This window comes from Olea europaea, chromosome 11, assembly GCF_002742605.1.
Source record: "Olea europaea var. sylvestris chromosome 11, O_europaea_v1, whole genome shotgun sequence".
Classification (NCBI taxonomy): Eukaryota; Viridiplantae; Streptophyta; class Magnoliopsida; order Lamiales; family Oleaceae; genus Olea; species Olea europaea.
This window is the reverse complement of record NC_036247.1, coordinates 34,996,953-35,016,580: the sequence shown is the minus strand read 5'-3', so window position 1 is coordinate 35,016,580 and position 19,628 is coordinate 34,996,953. Positions and strand designations below refer to the sequence as shown.

Genomic DNA, 19,628 nt, shown 5'->3' with positions numbered 1-19,628 from the left:
ATTATTATTATTATTATTATTACTGGTTTGTGGAAATACACGAGTGCTATATATGATATGATATCTCATTGTAAGACCTTTTCCTTACCTTTTTGGATCCTTCATTAGAATAGACACAATGTCATAGGCTTTTTACCTTCCTCATTATTGTGTATAATTTAATTACAAGTTTCTTCAATGAATATCTTATTGTATAAAAACAATTAATAATAAACATAATTTAGGAGTAATTGCTAAATTATTGCTCACATGACCCTAGCTACTATCAAAAAGGAATCTGGCTACTAACTATAAATTGTTGACATTTACAACAAAGTTATATTTACTATTGGAAACTTTTTTGACAAAGCGTGAACGTGTTTTTTAACTGTAACGCGAATTTTTTTGTATCAATTTAGTTATAGTAGAAATTCTATGAAGGCATTAGAAAAGTGAGCTGCAATTTAATATTAACATGGCCGGTTGAGAATGTGAACGAAACGTGGAGTAAAACGAAGTTTTTTTTTCTTTTTTTTTTTGGATCGGTAAATGTATCATGTACAAGTATACCGGGTATACCCGGGCAAAACAAAACCAATGTTGCATACAATTACTCTGGGCATACCCGGGTGAATCAAAAATAAATGAAGTACAATGAAAGTCAATGACCCAACACTAAGAATTCGAAATGGATCAAGACATTCAGATTAAAAAAGAACATTATTTTGTATACGTGTATCTTGATCCGTCTCACAATACAATCCAAGTGAGGAGCAATGTCTTAAGAGAAAGAAATACCACATAACATTCTTGGTGGAAGCAAAACAACAAAGGCATTCAGGATGACTTCTCAACCAACTTCTTAATTTTCATTAATCAGCCAACCAATAGACTAATTTCACTTTTAAACTAAAATTTACTCAACTGAACTCAACTCATGTTAGATGTCCATTACAAACAAAATAATCAGAGGTGGGATTTAAAAAGTTCACATCCAATTTTCACTTTATATGTGGGAGGTTCAACAAAGGCCACAGATGATAACAAGAATTGAGAAACTCACGGCGATAATCCGAAAACACCACCACTATCATCATCATGAGCAATGGCAAGAGACACAGCCTTGACCACTAATTTCTGTGGCAAAGTCAACGAAAAATATGTATTAACAATCAGTGATAAGCATGCTAAACAAGACCATTACTATGAAAATGTCAGACCAACAAGAAAAGTAATTATGAATTTTGGGTAGTTCATATTCATTACGAAAGTCAAGGATTAGAAGCACGCCATTATATGAAAGCTCCTGGCACATCCTTTCTAGGCTCTCACAAAACAACACCGTTTCAACAGAAAGATCTTCTTCGGATAGAAAAAGTAGTTTTTAAATAGATGGTCATTATTAGTGGCGAATCCAGGATTCATGTTCAGCTAGGGCGGTTTGACCGTTGACCGACGATCGTTGACTGTCGACAATTGTAATTGTTCGATCGTTTATTAAAATTTGGTTACATAATATTAAAAGTTATTCAATATATATGTAAATGAACTAAAACGTCAAAATCATATACATATGAAAATATACTTCGATACAACCCAAAATAGTAAAAAAATAAAAATACGATACAACCTTACTCAGTTACTTTGTAACTGTAAACTTAGACAACTGTATTCTACGGGGTCTCATAATTTGAAAACGTTGCAATATTGCCTCATTCTCAATTTGTTTAAAAATAGCTTTCTCCACGTAAACCACCAAATTGTCATTCAACCAGATATCACCCATTTTGTTGCGCAAATCACTCTTGTTTAGATTCATAGCAGAAAATACCCTTTCAACACTTGCAGTTGCCACAGGTAATATCAAAGCCAAGGTGGGCAGCCTATAAACCAATGGAAAATAACAGGAACTTCTAGTTTCAATCAACTTCTGAGCTACACAGGATATACTATTGAGATTAAAGAAAGCTTCGTCCATTCTCACAAGCAAAAAAAACTTATCAAGCAGAGGTCTAAGTAATAAAAGTTCTTCACTATTGAAGTCCAAAGGATAGAACTGAGCAAAACGTAGCAATTTATCCTTATCAAAAGCTGCAAATGAATCTCTTGGATTTAAACATTAAATGCAAGTGAAGAGCTCAGTAGTTGTTTCTGGAAATCGATCATTCAACTCTTGCAAGATTGAGTCTATCACATGACAATACAAATCAACATAAAAGCGATGAAAATAAGTCACCTGTTGAGCTACACGCCTAGGTCGACCTTTCACCACTACAATATCCTCCATATTAGGCACTAAAATATGTCTATCAACACAAAACTCAATCACCCTACTGAATAAAGTATCCCAACCATTCTCTCTCAAGTTCTGCAATGCACACTTACACAAATTCAATAACCTCATAGCATTCTGAATATCCTAATCCTTTTTCTATAAGGCTTGTGAAAGGTCGTCTGTAATTGCAAGAATTTCAAACATAAAGTGAAGATTGAACACAAACTCAAAATCTTGCATATTGTTCATCTGTTTTAAGGCCGAAGATTTTTCATCTGAATGTATGGCATCTTCTGATATATTCTTAAGAACATCTATAATAGCATTAAACATATTAATGAAACGAGTAACTGTCAATAAATGTGAGCCCCATCTAGTATATCCTGGGCGTGCCAAACTCATTTCTTGAAACTGACCACTTCCACCAATAAGTTCCCCAGTATTAAGTTTCTCCAGAATATTAGCTTGATAACTTATTCGAAGAGCATCTACACGCTTACATGATGCACCAACCAAATTCACAATAATAGCAAGTACGTCCAAAAAATCACCAACCATACAATTCCTATGTGCCACAGATACAATTGCCAACTGAAACTGGTGAGCGAAGCAATGAACATACATAGCATGCGGGTTCTCTCTAAAAATTAAAGCTTTCAACCCATTGAACTCACCTGACATATTACTTGCTCCATCATAGCCTTAACCTCTCAGACTAGATATACTCAACAAATGTGTAGAAAATATTGCATCAATGACATCTTTCAGTGATTGGGCACAAGTATCAGTGACATGGGATATACCCAAAAAACGCTCCTTCACTCGCCCACTTTTATCAACAAACCTTAAAACAACTGCCATTTGTTCTTTCATAGAATTATTGCGAGCCTCATCAACTAAAATTGAAAACAAAGAATCACCAATCTCATTGATAATAGCCCTTGTCGTCTCTACAGCACAACGATTAATCAAATCCTTTTGGATGGTTGGTGAAGTCATTTGGTCATTTCCAGGAGCATTACTAAATAATGCTTCTTTAATTTCCTTACAACGAGCTGCATACCAGTTCAATACCTCAATCAGATTTCCTCTATTAAGAGACTCTTCCGATTCATCATGACCACGAAATGACAATCCTTGCATCAAGAGGAGTCTAGTACAATCTAGCACTACAGTCAACCTGGTCCTATAACTTTGTTGTTGACTACTACTTTGGCTAGAAATAACGTAAGAGATACTTTGCTTTTGATTCATCAAGTTGGTACACTTTGCAAAAGCTTGATTATGAGAACTATCAAAGAGACCGACATGATCTTTCAATGTCTTTTTGTGCTTCCAATCCCTAAAACCGGTCTTAGTAAATATATGTCCACCCCCTTGACCCCCTCTATCAGGTTTGAACAGGTAGCAATGCAAACAATACGCCGCATCCTTTTCTATATTGTATTCCAACCAATGAAATTCAGAGAACCATTCTTTCCGAAAACATCTATTATCATTCCCCATCGGTCTTCTTGGAAAATCATGTTCATATGGTTGACAAGGACCCTTCTCCAAGTATGACATCCTAACAACATCTCTAATATTAGGATCATATGATTCGATAGGGGAGCGTATCCCTGGACAGATACAAGATCATCCATATTAAATTGAGCCTGAGACTTCTTTGTGTTATTCAATAACTCTTGTGCTCGACTAGAATCAGTGGCGGGACTAGATCCACAACTAGAAGTAGAAGAATTGGGTATGAACTTTTGCTTTGGTTGAAAAAATCGTTCCATAATCTGCAAAATGTCATCTTAAACGTAAATTCCCAAATCAATAATCATTCCTAATATCATATTCCCTCATCAAATCATAAATTACTCATCATAAATCACAATTCGCAAATACAATTTCATAAACATAAATTCACATAAATTACCTAATTTATGAGAAGGGAAACTAAAAGACATGGTTTGATCCAATATTCTCAAATAAGATTCAGTACCTCTGGACTCTTTTTATTTTTCAATAAAATGTAAATTTGAGACATGCTTGGAGAAAAGATAAGAATAGCTACAATCATATTAACGTGAATTACAAATTAACACACATTAATTGTTAGCTAAATTAATCAATAAAATGCCAATAATATTGGAAAAAATTAAACATTGCAAAAGAAATCTGAAAATTAAGAACTTAATCACTGCACATCATTATCAAGTGGAGCAAGAGGCAATATATAGTATAAAATTGGAATGCAAATGCAAATGATGATTACAAAAGAACCCCCGATTTTTATATAGAAGAGATTTACCAAAACATAGCTGACTCTAGATAAGTATGGGACATTCTTTGTTGATTTGACTAGCTGACCAAAAGGTAGTGTGAGTTGTTACACAAATTTATATACCTATCATTATCTCTTAATCCTTTTTCTTGGCATATTCATCTTCTTTTTCAATATTTTCCAGCTTCATTTACATTAATTAAGGGAACACGAAGTATGCTATTTTGTCAAACATCCATAGTACAACATGGATAATATTCATTCCTACTCTTCATTATTTTCTAGAACCGGAAGTGAATGTAGGTAATTATATTCTAAAATACACCAAAACTAACTTTGAGTCAAAATGATAAAATATGGGTGAAGAACTTCCAATATGCCACCAGTCAACTACCAAGCATAATGACAGACATAGTATTGATATATAGAATTCAATAATATACTGAAATTGGTGTAACGTGCATCCTCTTTTTACCATTAGGTAATCTAATAGTAAAATCTTTAAACACAAGTTTCATTATTTTTCTTCTTTAAGTTGAGCATTTCTTTTATGTAAAAAATTAAACTCATAAGTCCTGTCCCCACTATTTAGAAGCTAAAACCTCTGTTCTATGAAAATAAAATTCTTTATTCCCTTCTTCAAATTCTCAGTTTTCCATTCCAGAATTCCATTTATCACTTCACTGCTTCACAAATCACAAGTCAAGAACATAAAATTCCACCCCCATCACCATCATCGGCCATCGCATTCGCGGCATCGCCTCTCTCACAAGTCACAACTCACACACACGTTCCTAGGTTCCTTCAGGACTCAGGAGACACTGAGACAGGAGAGTATTACTCTTCAAATTCCCATTCTTGAAATTTGTTTGCATTTTTACGCACATCAACACCAAAACCCAAAAAAAAACAAATAATAATAATAAAGATTGAAAGAAGGAGTAACCACTCACCGGACATTGACCGGTCCGAAAGTCTGATGCCTGAAGTTTGTGGTGTGAATTTGGAGCAAGAAGAAGTGAGGATTGAGGAAAAGGGTTTGGTAATTTGGGGGAAATTCAGAATTTCTTGCTGCTGCCTCTCATGACTCGTCTTCTGCTGGCCCTTGCATCTGGGAATGAAAAATGAAAATTAAGGCCAAATAAAATGGGTTATGGACTAACGGGTTGGCTAATACTCTCCTGGGCTTAATAAATTAACTAAAAATAGGCCCAGAATTTAATATACTTAAGCCCAATGGCCAAACCTAACCAAAAAAATTAAAACCCGGCTGTGCGACTGAGCGGCTCCATCTTCATCTTCCTTCTTCAGAATTCTTCTGTTCTTCAGTCTTCTCCAATGGTGCAACTGCTGTCTGCAACTCCTTAGTCCTTACTTACCCGACGGCTTTGCAGATTCCGGCGGATCCAGCACGCGCGGCCGCGCCCCCTCGCCGGGTGCTGGCTCCGCACCTGGTCATTATTGTGCATTTGAAAGTAATTTCAAAACCTTAGGCAATGTGGAGTTCACAGGATAATATGTTCTTAGACATAGAGTGTAAGTAGGTATACAGATTAAAATACAAACCTCAGCTTCCTCTTGAGTCATTCCTTCCTTCCACACTTGGTCAAAGAAATCATACAAATAGGAATAAAAAGAAATCGTCTAAATTCTTTGCCTCAACCATGTAGAAATATTTTACTGATGAATCACAAAAAAACTGTCAAATATTTTGGCCAACAAAGATTTGTTGCCATCGGAGGCGTAATAACAGAAATAAGCGGGGACAAGCTTTTCACTTGATACCAACAATTTTCATGGGAAATAAAAATAGCCAGGTCAAATGGCGTATTGCGGGTGTTGAAAGGAAAGAGTGCACAAGAAAATATACTAGGCATGAACTAAAATAAATGACAATATATTGGTCAAAAAATGTTCTTAGCACATGATTGGCGAGTGTTTGTAAACAAGTGTTGAAAGGAAAAAGTGCAGTACGAAATAAAATGTTTAGGATTAATAGACTCAGGATGTAGTAATTGTATAATTAATAAAAAACTAATACCAGAACAATATATAATATACTCAGATAAACCAATAGAAGCACAACAAATGGATGGAGAACTTTATACTTATAAAGAATTATTACAATCAAATAGTAAGATTAGTTTTGAGACAAATTGTGGTAAAAGTATAGAGTATACTTTACCAAAAGAATCTGTATGGGTTAGACCTTTAAATATCAAGGATACAGATTTTATTATAGGACTAAGTTTTTTATTATATATATATATATATATATATACACACACAACAGAGACACGTTCTCCCAAAAATACATAGTGGTGACAACTAACCAGAAGAGTCTGTAAAAGATTGGAAAAAATAATAAAATAAAAATAAAATGAGCAGGGCACACCTCCAATAGCAAAAGGCAACTCTAGTATTGTCCCTCCCAAAGGTATTCCAAATATTTTACCACCTGCATATTCGTCCCATCCACCAATAATGAGGCCGGTTTGCAGCATATTCTGCAGTCAAAATCGTAAAGTACGAAATAAATACCATATTTCAAATAAGGATAAGGAATAATTTCAAGGAATAAACCATTTGTACTGAGGGGGTGTACCGAACCGTTTACACCTCCCTCACAAACATGCGAGCCTCATGTGTTATTTAATAATCTAAACCGAGGTCCCACCCAAATGATGTGAGTAGTAGGTAAACAGTTAGGTAAACCATTATGTACGTATAGTGCGGTCCTAATTTCAAAGACCCTAACTGTAGTAATGAAGGGAAAATTAGGGTTGAGCTCTCCAACCTTTCAGCTAGTGTGAGAGGCTCCAATGCTTTCAAAAGTGAGGCTTTGACTCCCCTACCTATTCAAGTATGTGAGATTGGATGCCTATGTGGCGGAAACCATTGGTTTGACTGTTAAAAAGTCAAAAAAATAAAAATAAAATGGCTATTATGCCCTTATTCAGGACTAAATATTAAAAGAAAAAAATATCAAACAAAAAAAATGAAAAGAAAAAAAAAGTCATTCTTTTAAGATTTTGGTTAACTTTTTTCTTATGTATTTAATTCATAATAAGGGCATAACAACCATTCTAAAGAAATTTTGACCATTTAAGGGTTTCCATCACGTGGAAATCTAATCTCAAATGTCTAAATAAGTTGGGAAGTCAAAACCTCACTCTGATGATTAGGGAATTGATCCCACACTAGCTGAAAGTCCTAATTGTGTCATATCACACAAAAGATTTGTGAACTAGAAGAACACGTGAACGTTAATTATCTAATAGCTTCACTATTTGAAATCCTAAAGATAAAATATATAAATAAGCTTAATGTCTTGCCAAAATAAAACTAAGAACGTGTTTATGAACTGTGTTAGAGGATGGGCAAGAAAAACTTATCCCTCAAACAATGTTACCATATAACAATTTAAACGTGGCTATCCTTGTTGGAGGATAAGCAAGAAAAAACAGTACATTGATCAGGGTTATACAAAACGGACAAATATTTGATGCCAAACAATGCCTGGATTATAAAATTCCAAACAAATATAAATGCCAAACACTATGAACATAATCGACCCTCATTCCACCTGTAATAGAAGATACAAATATCACATGAAGTTTCAAAATTGGGAGATAGCTACCCATGCGTCTTATAATATATTTCATTTATGGCTTAAAATTTTTAATATCATGCAATTATTTTTACAAATAATTGTTGATCCCAAAGGTGAAGTAAGGATTGAGATTCATGACGTTGTATGAAATATATAACAAGATCACAAAGATGAAACAAGATTTAAAATAAAGAAATCAAAGACAGATAAGCAGAGAAAACGATTTTTTATTATAACAATATGGAAAGAAAATTACAACAAAGCAATTTTTGCTTAAAAAAAACTGAATGAAGAAGCCACTTTTATAGATACATATCATACCATAAAGATGGAACAATATAAAAAATAATGTGGAATTAAGAAAATAGTATTTTTCCAATAAAATCAATGAAAATACGGAAACAATATTTCAAATAAAATCACGTGAAAATAAGGAAATAATATTTTTCAAAAAACCCTCCCTAATTTGGGGCACAAAATCTCATAATTTCCAACTTAACCCAAATTTCGGTACAACGAAAGAAACTCAAAAATTTCTCCACTTGAGAAATAAATCCGTTTTGCATCGAAATAACCAAACTCCTCAGCATAGTAACTAAAACTCTCCATCGCCAAAAGATCTTCCTCTGCATGGGGTTCACAGGCGATACTTGAGCTACTCCCGGATTCCTAAATTTCACCTGGGAATTACTGTTAACCAAATAGGGTCGAAACGCATACTTTAGAAAAAACCATACCAAATGCCTGATCAAAAGGCCTCTTGTAGAACTGTCGTCCTCAATGATCTCAAAAGCATTACAGACATCACTAACACCGCCGTGCCTACACTTAATGAATCCAACCCTAGCAACCGAACATAGTATATTCGTTGAAATTGGTGGCAAAGCGGAACCACCAACACTCTCTTAAGTAATGATCTGAACTGACCCAGAACTCGTCACAACAGGTACTGTACAAAACTATATTTCCATCACGGTATTGAACTTGTCCAGATGTCTCTTAATTGGTTCTGTGCTTCCCTGCAAGATGTACAATTGAGACTTCTTCCGTCCTCCCCCAGTACAACTCGGACACCCCTTTAGACCTTCAAAACTCCACCTCCACCAGAGAAATTATACCATTTTGTAAACAAGGTACTCACCGAGATGAGATTCCTTTTCAGGTCTGGAACATGTCGAACCTGATCATTGTTTTGACTGTCCCATCCTGCAACCTTGATCTGACTCTACAAATTCCAGCAACACGGCAAGACTGGTTGTTTCTCATCACAACTCGACATTGTTTAACAGCCTTATATGTCTGAAAGAAATTCCATTGGAACACATATGGTACAAATATGCTGAATTGAGAATCCACTCATCGTCAGGTTTATACTCCACATCTGATGCCACAATCAACATCACATCATCGCCATTCAAAAAATCCTTAGTAACATTAGTCTCGTCCGAATTACGTGATTATCCTCTATGATTTGCAGCTAAATTACCTGTAGCTTACAACTTATCACAATCTTTCTTAGCGTGTCCTTTCCTCCTGCAATAGAAGCAGTACAAATTACTAAAGTTCATCCCCAATCTACCCTTCCATCGATCACCATGAGATACCAGAGCTTCCTCATCTCTCGGTATTGTTCCAACCAAATGTTTTATCTTCTCATTTGAGAACAAAGTATCATAGACATCCTCAATTGTCAAAATATCAAGATTGTACAAGATGGTGTCCCAAAATGACAAATAGGAGGCAGGCAACGAACACAACAAGATCAAGCCCAAGTTCTACTTATTGTACTTAACATTCGATGTCTCTAAATCTGTAACTATTTCCTTGAACATAGTAATGTGGTTTTCCAGTGATCTTCCTTCCGCCATGCGATGGGAATACATCTTTTGCTCTAGAGCCAGTTTGCTAGTGAGACTCTAGTCATGCACAACTGCTCTAGTTTCAACCATAAAGTAGCCGTTGTTTTCTCCTTCAAGAAGTCGCGCAGAAAATTAGTTGATAAATGAAGATGAATCTGTGATAAAGCTTTCCAATCTCTCCGTTATTTCTCCTCCATTGTCCAATTAGTTGGCATCTTTTCAAAATCGAACAACGCATCGTCCATATCCAACTGCGCCAGAATAGCCCTCATCTTTACTTGCTATAGAGAAAATCTTGTATTATGATTCAACAGCGGAATATCATATTTTAATGTGGCCATCTCTAAAAAATCCCAATCAAATCATGAAGAACTTGCAACCTAACTCTGATATCACTTGTTGATCCCAAAGGTGCCGCAAAGATTGAGATTATTGACGTTATATGAAATATGTAACAAGATCACAAAAATGAAATAAGATTTAAAGTAAAGAAATCAAAAAGAGTTTAACAGAAGAAATGATGTTATATTATAAGAATATGGAGAGAAAATTACAACAACAATTTTTCTTAAACAAAACTGAATGAAGATGCCACTATTTATAGGTACATAGCATACCAAAAATGAAAATAATATAAAAAATAATGTGAAATTAAGAAAAGAATATTTTTTCAATAAAATCGCGTGATAATAAGGAAACAATATTTTCCAATAAAATCACGTGAAAATAAAAAAATAATATTTTTCAAAAAATCCTCCCTAATTTGGAGCACAAAATGTAACAAAAACCATGCTAATGAGTTTATATTTCAAGGATCCAAATTTGAGTATATAACTACTAATTCCTAGTATCAAAATGAAAAATATTTCCTTTGAAGGTACTTTCAAATGCAAAAGGTTTTAACGTACATATATTATATATATGTTTAGGAGACAGGATGAAAAAAAAATTAAATACATACCTTATTATTGTAAGATAATAACTGACAAGGTTTGCAGCAACCTTGACAGTTGAAGGCTGCCCAAGTTGTATCTTGCATTAACAACCATTGTATCAAAATTTTATTCTATCGGGGTCAAGTAAACACTTATATCAATGTTCTCCTCTGGAATGAAGAAGTCTTTAAGGAATCAAAAGTAATAAGGCTATTAACAATCATATTCAACAGATTAAGCCATAAGAGACAAACCATATATTGATTTAAAACTGTCTTTAAAACACTCCTTTACAAGCAAACATTTTTCATCAAATGTCAAATCATCTTATAAATGGGTGGCGACAAGACTTGAACCAGGACTTTTGTTTGACTCTAACCCCATGTTAACCCCCACCGCACTTCCAATCTAAAAGCTCAAGCTACTAAATAGGGAACAAATGTATTTTTTTAAATGATCTATTCTATCTAATAATAAAGGAAAAATTAGGGTTGAGCTCACAACTTTTCAGCTAGTTTGAGTGGCTCCATAACCTTCAAAAGTGAGGTTTTGATCTCCAACCTATTTCAATATGTGAGATTGGATGAAACCATTAGTTTGATTGTTAAAAAAAAAAAAAGGCTATTATGCCCTTATTTAGAACTAAGGTAGTGTTTGATATGTGGTTTTTTCCGTGGAAAATGGAAATAGAATTTCATTTTCCAACTTTACGGAGTTTGATAAGGTTTTATTTCCTTGGAATTACCTTTTCTTGCTTGTCTTGGGAATTGATCTTTTTTTGGTTTTTAAGGAAAATCAATTCTCACCAAAATGGTGAGAATTGGAATTCCATGTTACTGTAGCATTTTGTTTATTTTTTTCGATTTTTGTGTGTGTTGGTAATGGAAACAAATTCTAAAAATTATTGTAAAAAATATTTCCCTTTAATTGACAATTTTCATGTAAAATAAAGTCAAATGAACATAAAAAGATAGATGATTTTCTTGAATTTTTTTTATTTTTGGCAATGCAAAAAAAAAATTTCATCCCAATATTAGTAAATTTTATCCCTTTAATTGAAAATTTTCATGTAAAATAAAGTCAAACGAACACCAAAATATACTTTTATTTCGACATTTTTCACTTGAAAAATTATACAAATCAAATACAATAATTTACAATTCCCAAGAAATCAATTTCCCATCAATTCAATTCCCTAAAATTCGTTTTCAATTCAATTCAATTCCATCTTTACAATCAAATGGACCCTAAATATTAAACGGAAAAAAAATATGTCAAACAAAAAAAAATGAAAAGTGAAAAAAAAAATCAATGTTTTAAGATTTTGGCTTGGTTTTTTCTTTTATATTTAATACATAATAAGTGCATAACAGCCATTTAAAGAAATTTTGAACATTTAAAGGGTCAAATTAAGGATTCCATCACATGGGGATCCAATCTCACATGTTTGAATAGGTTGGTAAGTCAAAATCTCATTTCCGAGGATTGGAAAGCTGATCCGACACAAGCTGAAAGGTTAAGGAGCTTAGTCCTAATTATGTCATACTAAAGTACTTAGATCCCTAAAGACGTTTGTGAACTAAAAGAACATGTGAACACTATTTAAATCCTAAAGATAAAATATATAAATAAGCTTAAAGTCTTGCCAAAATAAAACTAAGAACGTGTTTGTGAACTATGTGTTAGGTTGAGCAAGAAAAACTTATTCCTCAGACAAAGTTACTATATAACAATTTCAACTCAGCTATCCTTGTTGGACGATGAGCAAGAAAAAATAGTACATTGATCACGGTTATACAATACGGACAAATAAGAGTTGCCAAACAACACCTGGATTATAAAATTCCAAACAAATATAAATACCAATCACTATGAACATAATCGACCCTCATTCCACCAAAAGATACAAATATCACATGAAGTTTCAAATCTGTGAGATAACGACCCATGCGTCTTATAATATCTTTCATTTATAGTCTAACATTTTTAATATCATGCAATATTTTTTTTACAAAAAACCATGCTAATGAGTTTATATTTCAATTTACAAGGATCCAGATTTTGTTGTATAACTACTAATTCCAAGTGTTGACCTCGCGAATTGAACCTTCCACCTGACCAATCGATAGCTGCTCCACGTAATCCTCCCTGCGCACAGTCAACGTACGGTCAGATGCACACGGCAGGAACCAACGGGGATGGCGGTGGCTGTATACACTTCGACGGTCAAGTTAGCATCTAGTGATCGGAACAGTGCCAAGGTTGTGCAAAAAAAGATGGGGAGGAGAATATATATTTGCTTGTTATGAAGAGCTAAGTTATAAGAATTTTATTACCTTCATCTCTTGTCAAACCTTGGGTATTTATAGTTGAGAAGAACCGTTAGATGTGAGACACGTGTATGCATCTGACGGTGTGAGACGTCTGCTGATAGACGTCAATCAGCCACATCTATAGAGTGGCGGGTAATAACTTCTCCCGAGTTGAGTTGACATAAAGTTGATACGTCATATCAACTAGGCCCAGGGAGACGTCAAATCAATTAAACCTTGGGGACAGAAAGGATCTTGACACATATCTCTTTCTAAAATTGACGGCGGATCCTCTGACAAAGATCCTTGGAGTGCATTGCGCTTCGACATCAAAGGTAAGAACGCTTCGGTTGGTTCAGTAGAATTGTTTGTGACTCGTAGTGCGTTAGCAATTCGCCAACATTAGTGGTGGAGTCACTTCGAGAACCACTTCGTATGAGTGTTGGACACCTCGTATGACGTAGTGGTAGACTTTTCAAAGTGGTTCAGATAGGGAGCATAACAGTGGTCCGAAGTGGTTGGACACTTCGTATGGGTGTTGGACACCTCGTATGATGAAGTGACAGACTTTCTGAAGTGGTTCAGATAGGGGCGTAACAGTGGTTCCCCCCAGTTCAGGCATGAATATTTATATCATGGGTAGACTTGTTTTCCCGATCGAATATGCCTGCCTCAGGATAGGAACCGCTGTTTGTGAGAGCTTGTGGGTTGGTTTTCTGTGTTCACCGAAGAGATAAAGGTCGGGACATATCTTCGACAGACGCACTAAAGCTTCATTACTACCTAAGGAAGGAGAATCGACGTGCTGGCCAATAAGACGGTGCGTTGGGGGACGGCTAAAGCTTTGTAAGGCTTAGGGGGGACGCAGCTATCGAGGCGATGACCCACAGGGGACTCCGCGTCAGGTGCGTCTAGACTTTGTAAAGTTGAGTGAGGAGCTCATCTACACCCGTCCACTGACCCACAGGGGACGACGCGTTGGGAGATAGCTAAAGTTTTGTAAAGCTTGGGAGGACGCAGTTATCCAGGCGATGACCTATAAAGGATGACACATTGGGAGATGGCTAAAGCTTTGTAAAGTTTAGGGGGAACGCAGCCAACGAGGCGATGGACTCTACGTCAAGTACGTCTAAGTTTTGTAAAGATGATTGAGGAGCTCATCTGCACTGGTGCGCTGACCCACAGAGGAGGACGTGTTGGGAGTGGCTAAAGCTTTGTAAAGCTTGGGGGGAACGTCGCTACTGAGGCGATGACCCACAGGGGATTCCGCATCAGGTGCGTCTAAACTTTATAAAGCTGAGCGAGGAGCTCATCTGCTCGATCTGAGGTGAACATTTCTGACGTTAAATGATTTGACAAGCCTATTTCCAAGGCGACAGTTGTGCGCGATGCCCATTTCCAGAAAAGGCTACTGCGGCTACTTATTGTAGACGGCTGATGGTGATCGAGGCAACGCTTTTCACGTGAGCGTGAGGGTCACAGCTAGATCTTGGGCGTAGATCAAATCTGACATTTCATTTCAACGGCCTAGATTGATGATGCGATGGACGGCCCAGATTGATTGCATTTGAATTCAACAGTGGAGATCAGCTGGGACGCTCTATAAAAGGTAGACTTGAGCGTTTGGGGAGTTTTTCACTTTTGCGAAATCAGAAACTCCATTTGCTCTGAAAACTCTTGCAATCTCCAGCGTTCATCAAGCCTTTTCTGGCGACAACTCCAGTTTCTGACGACTCTACAATGTTTCCTGACCATTTTCGGCTGTGGAGCCCCTATTTCGTGAGTTTCAGTAAGTATTTGACATCCTTCGTTTCTGAAAAAATGGCTTCTGAGGGTAGCGGTAGCTCGGGGCGAGGGCTGAAATTGGTACGAATGGACGAGCCCATTTTGGCGACCTCCTCCAAAATTTTCTAAGCGATAATTGGGGAGGAGAATATCTGGAAGAGGCCCGATAGTCCAGTAGACACGATTGTGCATTGAGGGGCGTCGGATTACCCTTCCAAGTTAAAAAGTGTTGACCTGGATAGACTTATGGCGGAATATAGAATTCCAGACAGTGTAGATCTGATCCTACCCGAACTTGATGAGAGAGCCTGCTATCCTAGGCCAGGGTACGTGGCAATTAGGAAAGCGATTCTTAGGGCTGGCCTTAGGCTCCCGATCCATCCTTTCTTCCGCCTAGTCCTTAGGTCTTATGGTTTAGCTTCGACCCAATTGAACTCGAACTCCTGGAACCAAATGGTAGGTTCCTGGATGTTGTGGAACGAGGTGTTGCTTAGGGTAGAGATGCCTTTTTCTGTCTTCCAAACCCTCTACATCCCCAAGGTGGCGGCTGGGAGAGATAAGACTAGGGGTTGGTATTACCTGACCTCATGGGGTTCCAATATTCCATTCGTGCTCGATCTGTCGAGCTACATTAAGAAGTGGAAGAGCTCAGGGTGCTGGGCTGCCGAGAGATATGACAAGATGGAGGGGGACCCCCTAGCGCCTCTTACGGTCCCCATGAAATATTCTACCCTTAGTGAGTACTGTTACTTTGCATTTATGTTTATTCTTCTTCAGTTCGAAACGTAACTGATATTTGTTTGATTTTGAAGGCACTCTTCCTCGGTGTGAGATATCCACAGACGACTTCGAAATCATTTGCATCATCTACCAGCTATCTCCGAAGAAGAGGTCATAACACCAGTTGATTAGGAAGAACATTCACTTCGTGACGCACGATCTGATGGCTTCTCAAGGTAAATTTCCCGAAGTGAATACTTTGTCATAATTTTTCAGACCCTTTACACTTGTAATAATTTACTTTTTTCTTTGCAGATAACTTTAGTAGGAAGATGCCCCCCGAGGCCTAATTTCAAGACCATCCAGAAGATGATGGCAGAGGCAAGAGCCTTGAAGACCTCCTCCTCTACATACAAAAAGTGGATGGAGGATTTGGTGGACGCCAGCAAGAGGGTCCAACCTCCGACAGAGGAGGAGGTGGTGGAGGATCCGGAGGCCAACTTGCCATGAAAGGGCAAGAAGTCTGCTGGCCCTTCGAAGCGCCCAACAGTGGCTAAGCTGCCCCCGGTTCTAAAGCAGACCGCCATACCCACTGGGGTGGCCATCCCGAAGAAGACACCTGTACCCTCTGTGGCTTCTCCTGCCCAGCTACAGCCCTAGTTGCTGCTGTTCCAATTGCCCAAGTGTCGAGGTAATCGAAGAGGAAAAGAGCTTGCCCTTCGAAGGAGGAGGACTTCTGGGCACAAATTTCGAGGAGCTGGTGAAAGAGGTGTTGGAGGCTCTTCTTCCAAAGACGGCGATAATGGCGGTGGTCCACAACAAGTATTAGACAGAGAAATAAAGAGACCACACTGCCTCCTACACCGTCGAAGACCTTGTCGCTGCAAACAATGCCTGTGTGGCCCGGGCCCTAATCACAAGCATCCAACTGGAGGGCTTGGTGAAAGACCTCAATGCCAAGAGAGAGGACCTCGCCAAGCACCTTGAGGAGGCGATGCATTATGGGGACACAGTGCGGGAAGCCCGAGCCAAGGCCTCGGAGGAGGACAAGACAAGGAAAGAAGTCGAGGCCCAGCTGGCGACTGCCAAGGAAGAGATAGAGCGGTTGAAGAATGAGCTCTATGAAGTGGAGTGCCAGGTGACTGCAATGACCAGAAGAGTGGATCATGCCAATGAACTCCACCGACTCGCCACAGAGGCTTTGGAGGCCTCCAATAAAGAAAAAGCTGAGCTGAGGCAGAGGACGGAGGCCCAAGCTGAGGAGATTGCCTCCCTGAAGGGGGAGATGAAGTCGACAGGGGAGGCGGCGGTGCAGAATTTTATCGATCATTTCGAGGAACACTCCCTGTACGTTGACTTTGCCAACTACTGGCCTCTTGGAGTGCCCAAGGACTATTGGGTCGGCTAAAAGAGGTCCACCATACTCTGGACATATCCTCTTTAGAGCCTGATAGGTTTTCCGAGAAAGCTCTAGAGGTCCTTGAGGGAGACGAGGCGGAGGCTGGCACGGAAGACGCCTCAGTAGAATAGGGTTATTCTTGTAATGGCTTCAGCCTCTTTTGTAATTCAAATTCAAATGAATGAAATGAAAATTTTTGTTAAAGTATTGTTGCTTCTGTCTTTTCATTGTGTTAAGCTGTTTATACTTGAGTATATGAATGACAAGCACTTAAGTAAACATTGAGCGCCACTTACCAATAGCCAGTCAATAACAGAATATTAGACTAATAACATATTGAAGAGCTGAGGTAACAATTTACTAACCGATGTGACACAAAGAACTGAAGTATCATTACTTAGAGAAGTTACATCATCCATCACTAAGGCAATTTTAGCACTTAGTAAGATAGAGAAGTTACAAATGAGATTGAATTGTGACAAACACATATTAGACAGCATCGAGATTGGATCGGAACATACATTCATCATTGATAGTACTTTCTCAAGTGTTCGATGTTCCATTGATGAGGCAGTACTCTTCCTGTCATATCTTCAATTTCAAAAGTTCCAGGTTGGGACTCCTTGCAAATGCGATAAGGACCCTCCCAATTTGGTCCAAACACTTCGACCCCAATTGGTTTTGACGATTGGAAAACCCTTCTAAGGACGAGGTCCCCCAACCGAAGAGTTCGATTTCTGACTTTGGAGTTGTAATAGTCGGTCATCTTCATTTGATACTTGGCCAGTTTCACTTAGGAGGTATCCCTCATTTCTTCAAGGAGGTGGAGTTCGCTCGTTTGAGCTTCGTCGTTATCGATCTCATTGAAGTGTATCCGACGATGTGATGGGACTCCTACCTAGACAGGGCTAATGACTTTGGTTCCGTAGGTCATTGAGAAGGGTGTCTCCCCTGTAGCAGTTCGACTAGTTGTGTGGATAGCCCAGAGGACATGGGAAAACTCATCGATCCACGCCCCTTTCGAGGCGTCAAGCTTCCTTTTCAGGGTATGCTTGATGATTTTGTTCACTACCTCAACTTGTCCATTTGCTTGGGGGTGATGAGGCATCGAGAAATCCTTTTTTATCCCCAGTTCATCGAATAAGTCTTGCATCTTCTTGTCGTCGAACTGTCTTCCGTTGTCGGACACTAAGGAGTGGGGAATACTGAACCCGCAAATGATGTTCTTCCAGACGAATTTTGTAGTATTCACCTCGATGATCTTGGCAAGAGGTTCAGCCTCAACCCACTTGGTAAAGTAGTCAATGGCGACAATGACAAAAGTTGCGCTTCCTCTCCTTTTTGGAAGTGGACCGATGAAGTCATTGCCCCACTTGGCGAATGGCTATAGACTACTGACAACGGAGAGGCTTTGAGAAGGGTGTCTTTGAATATTTGAGAAGCGCTGGCACTTATCACATTTCTGAACGAATTGACAAGCATCCCTTTTCAGGGTTGGCCAGAAGTAGCCTTGTCGGAGCACTTTGTGTGCCAGAGCCATTCCTCCGGAATGATTTTCGCAGATCTCTTCGTGGATCTCCCTGAGTATATACGTGGCTTTTTCCCCTCCTACACATCGAAGGAGTGGTGAGGCAAAGCCTCTTTTGTAGAGGGCATCTTCTTATAGGACAAAGTGCGAGGCTCTCCTTCTTAACTTCTTCACCTCGCTTCTTGAAGTTGGTAGCGATTGATCCTTGAGATAGGCCATGTGGGTTGCATCCATACTGCGGTACTTTCTATTCATAACAACTCTTTACCTTCGGAGATGGAGGGCTTCGACAAGCGTTCAATGGGGACAATCTTTAGCAGCTCTGAGTCTTTGTTGCTAGCCTATTTTGACAGGGCATCTGCATGAGTGTTCTCGAGGTGTGAGACTTGGATCAATTCGAACCTCTCAAAATGTGGGATTAGGTCCAAGACCAATTTTAAATATGTAGCCATGCTACTGTCTTTGGCGGCAAAGTTCCCATTAACTTGACTCACCACAAGTTGAGAGTCGCTGCTTGCGAGGAGCCTTTCGACCTGCATTTCTTTTGAAAGTCTAAGGCCTGCTAGAAGGGCCTCATATTCAGTAGCGTTATTCGAGGCTTTGAAGCCGAACCTTACTGCGCAATTTAGCTTGTGGCCTTTCAGGCTTTCCAAGACGATTCTAGCTCCGGAGCCAGTTTTTCCTGAGGATCCATCCACGAACAAGTTCCATGTTGGGGGTTCTGCTAGTTCCATTGCTGCCTCCATTTCTGGCGCTACGGCAAATTCAGCCACAAAATTTGCAAGGCTTGTCCCTTGATGGCATGTTTGGGTCGGAACCGTAGGTCGAACTCACTGAGCTCAATTGCCCATTTTAGCAGGTGGCCCAAAGCTTCCATTTTTTGCAGTACCTGCTTCAATGGGAAGTTGGTGAGAACTTCAATTGAGTGGGCCTGGAAACATGGCCTCAGTT

General features: G+C 38.4%; 1 protein-coding gene across 1 annotated transcript in view; it reads right to left on the bottom strand.

Moving 5' to 3' along the window:
- Nucleotides 1–1,038: 1,038 nt before the first annotated feature.
- The window catches only part of LOC111404793 (proteasome subunit beta type-6-like), a 38,527-nt gene continuing 19,937 nt past the window's right edge, over nt 1,039–19,628 (bottom strand). Inside the window, exons 3-6 of the mRNA XM_023033547.1 lie at nt 19,567–19,569; nt 6,920–7,033; nt 6,093–6,170; nt 1,039–1,116 (exon numbers count right to left, since the gene is read on the bottom strand). Coding sequence (XP_022889315.1) covers nt 1,039–1,116; nt 6,093–6,170; nt 6,920–7,033; nt 19,567–19,569 — 273 coding nt within the window. The remainder of the gene's footprint in view (nt 1,117–6,092; nt 6,171–6,919; nt 7,034–19,566; nt 19,570–19,628) is intronic.